This window comes from Zingiber officinale, chromosome 1A, assembly GCF_018446385.1.
Source record: "Zingiber officinale cultivar Zhangliang chromosome 1A, Zo_v1.1, whole genome shotgun sequence".
In the NCBI taxonomy this organism is placed as follows: Eukaryota; Viridiplantae; Streptophyta; class Magnoliopsida; order Zingiberales; family Zingiberaceae; genus Zingiber; species Zingiber officinale.
In genome coordinates this window covers 127,079,600-127,091,327 of record NC_055987.1, presented here as the reverse complement: position 1 = coordinate 127,091,327, position 11,728 = coordinate 127,079,600, and the positions used below count along the sequence as shown (strand labels likewise).

The window sequence follows — 11,728 nt, the reverse complement described above, 5'->3', positions numbered from 1 at the left end:
AACCGGAGGAAAGTCGGCAACTTGCAAAGAAATCAAGTAGAAGGAATTTGGAAATTAAGACATACATAAATAGCTTATGTTCATTCTATTAATTATAAATAATAAAAGTAACAAAAATAATATATTTAAAAAACATTTACAAAGATAAAGAGGATGTCTAAAGAAATTCTGTAGGATATAATCGACGCATTCCGCCTTTGAAATTCTGTAAAAATATAATTATAACAAGATTAAAATATTAAAGATATTTTAATAAATTATTTTTAATCTCTCTTGTCATCACTCATACCATCTTTCGTCACCACTTATAAATGTTTTATCACTAAAGTACGTTTGATTCAAGTTATCATATATAACCTTAATTATATGATTACTAAGTAATCACATAATCAAAATTATAGAGAATAAAATATAATTAAATATTGTTTGATTTAATCTAAGTAATACAACAAAAATTTATTTATTTGAAGATTTTAATGAATAATCTAATTTAATATTTTACTATATTATCCTTAGTTACAAAAATTAATCATATATTATTATTATTATTATTATTATTATTATTATTTACCATCATTTTTATTATTATTATTATTATTAAACTCTATGTTTTTTTATTTTCCCTTTTTCATATTTTTCTTTGTTTTTATATTTTTTATATTTTTTTAGTTCTTTTCGTTTTTTCCCATTTTTTAAAAAAAAATTTAAAGTTTTTTTAGAATTTTTTTATTTTTTATGTTTTTTTATTTTTCTATTTTTATGTTTTTAAATTTTTTTTTATATTTTTAAAATTTTTTCATATATATATTTTTTAATTTTTTATTATTTTTTTCATTTTTTTATTTTTCTAGTTTTTTATATTTTTCGCCTTTCTTTATTAGTTTTTTATTTTTTTTCCTTTCTTTATTATTTTTTTATTTTTTTTATGTTTTTTTGTATTTTTTAAATTTTTAATGTTTTTTTACATTTTTTTTATATTTTATATTTTTTTCTTTATATTTCCCTTTTTTATCACATTTTTCTCTTATTTGAATATATTTTGGATAAAAAAATTTCATTAACCCCAGAATAAAAAAAATCTCAATTTTTTAAAATTTTCCAATTCCGGATTATTACTAACGTGTCGGACATGAAACATTATATGAAAATCAACGATTAACTAAACCAAATAAATATTTCATTGATAACCTTAAATTAATAATCGAAATTATCAAAGATAACTCTAAATGCACCCTTAAGGTGTGTTTGGTTGAAGTCATCATCTATAACCTTGGTTATATGATTACCAGATAATCACATAACCAAGATTATGGGGAGTACAACATAACTTATTAGGTGTTTGATTCAACTAAGATTATACAATTATTTAGTTTTACATTTACTAATTTACCCTTTAACATTTACTAAGGTATTTGCAAGTACTTTTCGCCGTGAAGGATAATGAATGAATATGGAAATAAACGGATTGGGATAACAAACCCACGGAAAAAGTTTTTAACATTCACGTCTCGACTCTTCTTCCGAGTTCGCCTGCAGGCCTCGCTCCCCTTCTCAGAGCCATCGGCACGGACCAGCCAGAATTAGGGTTTTTTTGGTGAGCGAACTCGACTGCATCATTCCTCGTCCCTTCGTCTCCATTTCCATTCGCGTCCTCGCTTTGCTTGTTCTTGACTGCACTGCCCAAGAGAGCTCTCCCTCTCGATCGCTTCCTTCATCGAGGTCTAGATCCGATTGCGGCTCTGATGCAGCCGGAGATTTCATCCCTGCGTCAGGTTCCTTCAGGCATTGGGCGATTCTAGGGGTCTTCTCGCTGTCGTTGGTTGGCTTGCTGGATTGGGATTTGGGGGTTCTCGGACTCTGCGTTTTTTCGGGAGGTCGAGCTCGAGCACTCTCAGGTAGAATGAAGGTTGAGGAGGAAATGTTGGTGCAATATCCCTCAGGTCAAGGTTGACCTGGGTAACCAAGCTGAGTCTTGGTTTAGGTTTAGATGTTTGACGATAAGATATTGATTGAAGAAGAGTCAAGTAGGTCAAGGTTGACTGGATACTTGACTGGGAAGTCCTAACTGGGATGTTAGGCAAAATGAAAGACCTAGTGAGTGAAGCTAGGCAGTATGAAAGTCCTGGTGAGTGAAGCCAGGCAGAAGAAAAGTCCTGGTGAGTGAAGCCAGGTAGAAGGAAGTCCTAGTGAGTGAAGCTAGGCAGATGGAAATCCTGGTGAGTGAAGCCAGGTGAAAGTCCTAGTGAGTGAAGCTAGGCAGATGGAAATCCTGGTGAGTGAAGCCAGGTGAAAGTCCTAGTGAGTGAAGCTAGGCAGATGGAAAACCCTAGTGAGTGAAGCTAGGTGAAAGTCCTGGTGAGTGAAGCCAGGTAAAGGAAAATCCAGATGGATCAAGGATGATCGGACATCTGGTGCTGAAAAGTCCAAGTAGGTCAAAGGGATTGACCGGATACTTGGCACAGAGAAAAGTCCAAGTGGGTCAAAGAGATTGACCGGACACTTGGTAAGGGAGTCCTAGCAGGTCAAGGGAGTGACTAGATGCTAGGCATGACATACCAACAGGTCAAGGTTGACCGGATGTTGGTTTGGGAGGTTTGGGACTTGGTTTTGGACAAAAATCAAGTGCTGGATCGATCAGTGGATCGATCCAGGCCTGTCCCAGCGAACAGAGAGCCTCTGGATCGATCCGTGGATCGATCCAGAGGTCCCAATCGATCAGTGGATCGATTGGGACGCGGCTGCTTCGCGCAATAAGCGCTGGATCGATCCGTGGATCGATCCAGGCGTTTTCCCAAAAGCACAAAGGCGCTCTGGATCGATTCGTAGATCGATCCAAAGCCTCCCCGATCGATTGGGAACATTCGAATCGATCGGGATCCGACCGTTGGCGTCGATAAAGGCCGCAGGCGTTCATTTCCTTCGGCATCGCTTCCCCGGATTCACTCCAGATTACTCGCCAGCTCCTCCACAGCGCTCTCAAAGATCAGATCGCCAGTTCTTGAAGGATCTTGGAAGCTTTCCAAGTCAAGAGGCGGATCAAAGGCAAGAAGAAGAAGCTAGGGTTAGGGTTTTCTGTACTCATTGTAAGCTTTGCGCTTGTATTTTGTTTCCCTTTCCTTTCTTCTTGTACTGAGAGTCTTGTAAGGCTTCTCCGCCCTCGGTAGTTACCGAAAAGGAGTGTTTTCATAGTGGAGGGTGCGTGCGTGGTGTGGATCCTTGGACTAGTCACCTCTTGTGAGGTGGATACCAAGTAAACCAACCATGTTAGCGTTGTTGTATTTGTTTCTGTATTTTCCGCTGCATATTCTTGAAGAAACAAGCAACGCCGAGCAACGAGCGAACGCGACGAGCTATTCACCCCCCCCCTCTAGCTACTTTTGGTCCTAACAAGTGGTATCAGAGCGAGGCCGCTCTTCACCGGAATCATCGCCGGAAGGGTCAAGCATAACAAGAAAAGCTAGAGGGTGAAGAAGTTGGAGCAAATTCTTCAAGTTCAAGATTTTATCAAGCTCAACTTCAAGATGCAATTCCAAGATGGGCTTGGATTTGACACAAGGGTGGCTCCACCATACACTTCTACGAGTTTCGATTCTTGGAAATCAAGAATCGAAAATTTTCTTATGATGGAGATAGAGCAATAGTTTGCTCTCATGGAAGGTTTTGAAGCTCCCACAAATTCCAAGGGCAAAGTACTCAAAAGGAGCAAGTGGAGCAAAGACCAAATCCAAAGATGTGAGGCCAATGACAAAGTGACCAAGCTTTTGGTCAATTTATTGCCAAGAAACATCTTGGAACAAATTGGAGAGTTTGAAGATGCCAAAGAGCTTTGGAGCAAATTGGCAAGAATTCATGAGTTTCCCTCCACTGTACCAGATCAAGGAGAATCCAAAGAGGGCGACTCATTGGATCAAGACCAAGAGGAGGACTCCAAGGTTGAGAGATGCTCAACCTCCGAAGAAGAAGTTCAAGAAGAAGCTTCATCTTCAAGGGAATGCAACGAAGGGAACAAGGAGGGAGCATACTCCTTGTTTCATATTCAAGATGATGAAGCCTCCACCTCTAGGATTGAGGGGGAGCAATCCTTGGTGACACCGGATCAAGAAGAAGGAGAAGCTTCTACATCCGGGTCAAGAGATGAAGAGATGGAAGAAGCTTCTACCTCCACGAGTCAAGAAAAATCAAATGGAGGAGAATCAAGATCGGATCAAGAGGAAGCTTCTACCTCCGGATCCAAAGGGAAAGATGTCAACCCTACAAGCAAAGGTATAAATATTTCAATTAAAAATAAAAATCATATAATATGTTTTGAGTGTAGGGAACATGGGCACTATAAGAGCAAGTGTCCCAACTTGGCCAAGAAGAAGGGCCAAGGGGCACAAAAGGGCAAGGAGAAGCCCAAGGAGACCATCCTCGGAATAAAAAGGAGCAAGGAGCACATTGTGTGCTTTTCTTGCAACCAAAAAGGGCATTACCGAAGTCAATGCCCCAAGGGGAAGAAGATGGTCAAGGCTCAAGGAGGCATTAGTCAAGGGGGAGCCTCCAAGGTAAAGAAGAAGGTAACATTTATTGAGCCTACCCCTTTACATTATGGTAAAAAGCATGATAGTTCTAACTTTTATCATTTTAATGCAATTTACCATAAGAATAGGAAGCATGAGGGCTTTAAGGAAAAGCATGTGGCCCTACATGCCAAAACTACTATCCCTAAGGCTAGGAATGTAGGTAAAAACCTAGGCGATAACTCTAAGGATGTAAGATACAAGCCTAGAAACAAAAATGCTCATGGATCAGAAACTAAGGACTTAGTGATAGAAAATAAAGTCTTGAGGTCAAGGCTTGATAAAATGGAAAGGACCCTAAAAAGGATGGAAAATATCCTAAAAGGGCAAAATGAGCATAGCCTAGGTCTAGGAGCACAAAGGTCATCTAATGGCCATAGAGGTTTGGGATACAAACCAAAGGCTAAGAAGGATGTGCCCTCTTACCATAGAGTTCCATATAGTTATGGAACAAACCCTAGGTCTAGTGGTCAAGCCAAGAATACTAGGGAAGTCATCCCTAAGAGTATTTTTGCAATAAATGTGACTAAGACTTCTAAGAAGTCTAAGAAAGTCACAAAGAATGTTACAAGGGAAGCTATCCCTAGAGTTGACCTAGAAAATGTGACCAAGGCTTCTAAGAAGCCCAACAAGGTCACTAGGAAGGTATCTAGGGAAGTTATCCCTAGTGAGTACCTAGAGCATCCAAGGAGCACCAATAGGTGTTGGGTTCCTAGGAGCATCTTCTCTACCCCATAGATGGGTTAGAGAGTGTCAACTCCGATTAGAAGGGTAGTTAACCCAACTTTGAGGAAATTGACACTCAAGAAGCATTTTCAAGGTTTTAGTTAACCTTTGAAAATGAAATGGACCTATTGATTACACCTTGAAAGAGTAAAATGTGCCAAATGGTGAAAAATTGTTTTTATCTTAAAATGGCACAAATTGGGAAAACCTTGAGAAATACCAAGTTGGGATTTTGGTATGTTCTTAGGCAATTTAAGGAAATCTGGGCCTTAATTCAAAAGTGCTACTCTTGAAGAAAAATGGAATAAGCCAACATTTGAGGACATGTTTATTTTCAATTGGCATACATTAAATCAAGGAAATTAGAAATGCCAAATTTAGGCTTTGGCATTCTCTTGTAGCACTTTAGGGCAATCTAGGTTTAAGGTGTAAGTTTAGCTAAGACTTTAAGGATACTTAGATAGTTAATCTAGGTATATTTTATTTATGCAAAATCTTGCCATGATTGTTTGCCTATCATATGCCATGACATCATGTCTAGTTTTTGCATTCATGTTTTATTATGGAAAATCCAAAAATATCATGTCATGACATTCATACATCATGTAGTAATAGGATATTTTCTTTTGAAAATTATTTTCTGTTGATGTATGCCATAACATAATCATGCATTTAGTTTAATTCCTTGTAATTAAGGACGAATGACATTTAACGACACTTATTAACAAGTGACATCCTGGGTGGATGTCTAATATCTCTAAAATGCATTCATGTTTTATTATGGAAAATCCAAAAATATCATGTCATGACATTCATACATCATGTAGTAATAGGATATTTTCTTTTGAAAATTATTTTCTGTTGATGTATGCCATAACATAATCATGCATTTAGTTTAATTCCTTGTAATTAAGGACGAATGACATTTAACGACACTTATTAACAAGTGACATCCTGGGTGGATGTCTAATATCTCTAAAATGCCTAGATAGATATGCATGATCCCTAGAATAGGGCAAAACCAAATTTTACATCTTACAAAGACCTCTAAGATGACTTGTATGTGTTTTGTCCACAATAGATACAAGTGAGATGTTAGGATGATGAACAAAGCTCAAGATGTTGATTTAGTGCATTCCTTTGAGTTTTAAATTCATCAAAACACATAGTTATGTGTTTTCCCATCATTGGGAAAGCTAATGTACAAGTCATGTGCATTATGCCCAAGGAACATGATGGGATATTGGTTTTGAAAATGTTTTCAAAATGATTTTGGAAAACCTTGGTGAAGGCTATCTTTTGATAGTAATCACCATTGAATAGTTAGACACAAACTTGAAGAAAACACTAAAGTTTTGCAAGTTCTCAAGTTTGTGTCAATCTTTGAAAATATGATGTATTTTCATAGAAAACTATTTTCCGTGATAGTAAACGCCTAAATAATGTCTACACGAAATTTCATAATTTTTGGATTCTTGTAGAATTTTCTAGGGGAGTTGATTGAAATGGAATTTCAGCAACTATCGAGCTCCGATCGATCCATCGATCGAGTTCTGAATCGATCCATGGATCGATTCAAATGGCAATTCCCGCGAGCAGAAGCTCGCTGGATCGATCAGCCGATGCGTGAATCGATCAGTGGATCGATTCGGAAAGGTTCAATCGATTGAACCCAACTTCAATCGATCCAAGTTGCTGGTTTTGGCTAGGCCTGATTTCACATCTTTGAACCTCTTTGAGTCTAGGTAACCATTCCAAACCCTTAAATACATTTGTATACATACAAAGGGTGTTTTCATGTTGAAAACAAGGATGGATTGGTTAACGAAGACTAAGTAGAAGTTTAGGTTGAGGTTGTTTCAAATTTTGACTATTTGAACCTCAAAACTTCTAAATTTGGGTTTCCTAATGTTTTAGGGATTCCAAGTCATTGTTGGTGCAATGACAGAAGTTACCACCATGTCTTTAGGGGGAGGGACTCTTTAAAGACATGAAAATTATTTTCATAAACCTTGGAAGGTGGTTAACCTTTGTGAACTTGCTCAAGGTTGAGCATTTAAACTTGAAATGGGGAGAAATGGGAGTGGATATCCTCATTATTTCAAGTGGACACTCAAGTGGTAGATAATGCTCAAGGTTGGGTAGTTGTCTACATTGAGGAGAAGTTAAGGATAAATGAAGGGTATGAGACCTTCATTATCGTGTTGATCACAACAGTGATGTTGTGAACAACGATGAGCAACTCTTCAGAGTCTTCAACAAATGGATTTGTTGAAGTGTGCCAAGAGCATAGGTTGATGTGTGTCCAACGATGGGTTGATGTGTGCCAATAGGGGGAGAATGTATGGTTAAGCTTAGTCCTTCATTACCTATGGGAAGGTGGGGGGAATGAAAGGACTCATGAAAGGGAGTAAGTTAGGCTTTCATTACCTAGAGGGATTTGCCTCTTAGGGGGAGAATGAAGAGCTTAATTTATGCTTTCATTACCTAGTGGCATGAAGAAGGAGGCTATGGGATGAGCCTAACTTACATATGGGATTGTAAGTGTTATTGTGGTATTGTCAAACATCAAAGGGGAGATTGGTGCAATATCCTCAGGTCAAGGTTGACTGGGTAACCAAGCCGAGTCTTGGTTTGGGTTTAGATGTTTGACAACAAGATATTGATTAAGAAGAGTCAAGTAGGTCAAGGTTGATACTTGATGGAAGTCCTAACGGGATGTTAGGCAAAATGAAAGACCTAGTGAGTGAAGCTAGAGAGTGAAAAGTCCCGGTGAGTGAAGCCAGGTAAGAAAAGTCCCGTGGAAGGCAGTGGAAGTCCAGTGAGTGAAGCTAGGCGGATGGAAATCCTGGTGAGCCGTGAAAGTCCTAGTGAGTGAAGTTAGGCGGATGGAAAATCCTGGTGAGGCAGGTGAAAGTCCCGTGAGTGAAGCCGGGAAAATCCAGATGGATCAAGGATGATCGGACATCCGGTGTTAGAGTCCAAGGGATTGACCGGATACTTGGAACAGAGAAAAGTCCAAGTGGGTCAAAGGATTGGGACACTTGGTAAGGGAGTCCTAGCGGATCAAGGGAGTGACTAGATGCTAGGCATGACATACCAACAGTCAAGGTTGACCGGATGTTGGTTCGGGAGGTTTGGGACTTGGTTTTGGACAAAAATCAAGTGTTGGATCGATCGGTGATCCATCGATCGATCCAGAGCCTGGATCGATCCGTGGATCGATCAGAGGTCCCAATCGATCGATGGATCGAAGCGCCGGATCGATCCGTGGATCGATCCAGCGCTTTCCAAGAGCAGGCGCTCGGATCGATCCGTGGATCGATCCAAAGCCTCCCGATCGATTGGGAACATTCGAATCGATCGGGATCCACCATTGCCGATAAAGGCCGCAGCGTTCATTTCCTTGCATCGCTTCCGGATTCACTCCAGTTACTGCACTCCTCCGCCTCAAAGATCGGACGATTCTTGAAGGATTTGGAAGCTTTCCAAGTCAAGAGGCGGATCAAAGGCAAGAAGAAGAAGCTAGGGTTAGGGTTTTCTGTACTCATTGTAAGCTTTGCGCTTGTATTTTGTTTCCCTTTCCTTTCTTCTTGTACTGAGAGTCTTGTAGGGCTTCTCCGCCCTCGGTAGTTACCGAAAAGGAGTGTTTTCATAGTGGAGGGTGCGTGCGTGGTGTGGATCCTTGGACTAGTCACCTCTTGTGAGGTGGATACCAAGTAAACCAACCGTGTTAGCGTTGTTGTATTTGTTTCTGTATTTTCCGCTGCATATTCTTGAAGAAACAAGCAACGCCGAGCAACGAGCGAACGCGACGAGCTATTCCCCCCCCCCCCCCCCCTCTAGCTACTTTTGGTCCTAACAGGAAACACTATAGCAGAAGATTTGACTTCTAAGCTCGCAGTCTGTTCCTTCTCTTTTGGATATTTCGGTAGAGGCTCGTTTGGCTAGGCACAGGTTGTTGAATGATGTGTATATTTTGTGCAGTTCCGAGGTGGTCGTGAAAGATTGCCGCCTTACTGCCCTGGCTGTTGTTTCCAGTTCTCTTTTTTTGGGGGATGTCGTCACTCCTCCCTCCGAGGCTCCGCTTTGAGATCACCTCGCCTAGGATCGCTTGTCTGAGCGTCCTCGTCCCGATCCTCGTATGGTACAAGGCTTTGGTGTCTCTATTGAATTATTTGCAGGCTTGTAGGGTTGCTTGCGAGCACAAGTGGTAGCGAACACTTGCAATCGAGATGCAGACACTTTTGAAGACTGCCATCCGCCATTGTCAGCACTGACACCGCCTCCTCCGCAAGCAACCGTCGTCGCTTCCTCCGCAAGCCGCTGGTGCGTTATCTCCACGAAGAACGAACAAGTACAAACCTCGGCGGGGAGAGAAGGCATAGTGATGCCGCGATCGACATCCCTGCTCATCTCCTCTTCGAAGGATAATTTTGAAAAAAAAATATTAATAATCCCGTAATAGTAGAAAACCTAAGCGTGCGTTTGGTTTGCACCGTTTTCATTTTATGGAAAACACGCGTTTTCTAGAAAACAGAAAATGACTTTTTGTCATTCTTTGTTTTTCTAGAAAACGATAACCAATTTTTTAGAAAACGCGCGCGGAAAACGCAAACCAAACACCGTTTTTCAGAAAACGCGCGTTTTCTAGAAAATAAAAAACGCGCGTACCAAACGCCCCTAAGATTTCCAAAGTTTTTTGATTCCTGATTCTATTCCCTAATTGCTGATATGACAAAAATATTACATTACTAGGAATCACCAATTACTTAAATCAAATAAAATTATCGTTGATAACCTTAGAGTGTTCATAATGTCTATCACATTTTATGTCTCTTTTTTCTTTCTTATAAGTCGCATTAAATTTTCAATCCATTTTTCCACTTTTAATTTACAGGATAAATTTAAATAATAAGAGGATTAAAAAGTTAATTAATTGTAAATTATAACCGATCATTATCTTTGTGAGAAATTATCCCAAACAAAATCAAGAAACTTCTAGATTCACACTATCGACATCCATCCAACCGTCCATCTCCCATCGCTAGAACGCCTCCCCGCCGTCCATCATCATCGTGACGAACTCGTCGAACCCCACGAACCCGTCGCCGTCGGTGTCGACGCCGCGGATCATCCGCCGGCACTCTTCGACGGTGCACTCGCGGTCGCGGAACAACAGATCGAACACCCCGTGGAGCTCCTCCGCCGAGATCTTCCCGTCGCCGTCGGCGTCGAACACCGCGAAGGCCTCCCTCATGAGCTCCTGCTCGTCGCCGGCAGCGCCGGCGACGAGCGCGGCCTCGACGGCTGCGAACTCGTCGAAGCTGATGCACCCGTCGCCGTCGCAGTCGACCTCGGCGACCATGGAGGCGACCTCCTCAGCGGTGGGGGGGTCGTGGGCGGGGGCCAAGCGACGCAGCACGGACTCGATCTCGAGGCGAGTGATCTTGCCGTCGCCGTCGCGGTCGAAGAGGGCGAAGAGGTCGCGCAGGAAGGAGGAGGAGTCGTCTCCGGTGGCGGCGGCAACAGGGAGGACGGATCGGGGGGTGCTCTGCGACCCCCCGCCGCCGCCATCGCCGCCGGAGACGATGGAATACTCGTCGGAGGAGGAAGAAGAGAAAGAAGAGGAAGCGACGGAAAGGCTACTACGCTTCTTCTTGCTCCTGCTCTTCTTCTGGAACTGGAAGGATCTGAGGAAGGAATCCATTATCTTCATGTTGATTACTTGGGACGGAGAGGAGAAGCGAGGTAGGAGTTAAAAAGAGAAAGGGGAAGGTGAGGTTCCAGGAAGCTTCCTGCCATCCTTGATTGAAGCTGGATGTGAAAGCTATATATATTTTTTCACATATAAATATATTTTTTATTTTTATTTAATATTTTTTTTATTGTAAAAGCAATTAAAATTATTCAAAACTCAAAATGGTATTTTCATTTCTTTTTGAATTCTATATTACCTTTTCAATTATTTTCCCTTCTCAAAATCATATAAAGGAGGTCCCGCACTCTCGTAGTGTAGATTCCACGGATAAATATAGAAAAAAATAAATATAAATATATAAATATAAAATATATGATGGAATAAATTTTAAATCATCAGTTCTTAAAAATCAATCTTTAAGGATTATACTTTGGGCGAGATATCCCACTTTCATTGTTTATGAAATGAATATCTTACTCTATTATCCAATTGTATGTAATTATTCAATTATCTTATAATAATGTTTAATATTATTATCTGTCGTCTAAATCTCTCACATAAATATTGAATTAGTCGGACGAATTATAACGATATAATTTCATAGTTATTATACATGCTATAGTTACTAAGATTTTAGAGATATTAGAGCATTTATATCAGTTCCCTATCTCTATATCTAAAATTTAGGGTAAATAACTTACTTTATTAAATTTAACAATCACTTTTCACTGCATACTACATT

The 11,728-nt window shown here is 40.3% G+C and overlaps 1 protein-coding gene across 1 annotated transcript; it reads right to left on the bottom strand.

Moving 5' to 3' along the window:
- Positions 1–10,220: 10,220 nt before the first annotated feature.
- Positions 10,221–11,092, bottom strand: LOC122031719 (probable calcium-binding protein CML32). Its single transcript, XM_042590820.1, has one exon. It carries the CDS (start codon positions 11,002–11,004, stop codon positions 10,333–10,335), a length of 672 nt encoding a protein of 223 aa, XP_042446754.1. The 5' UTR covers positions 11,005–11,092; the 3' UTR covers positions 10,221–10,332.
- Between the last annotated feature and the right edge of the window lie 636 nt (positions 11,093–11,728).

Bases quoted from the DNA above. Each gene is read 5' to 3' on its own strand.
- LOC122031719 (XM_042590820.1), bottom strand. From the start codon at position 11,004: ATGAAGATAATGGATTCCTTCCTCAGATCCTTCCAGTTCCAGAAGAAG.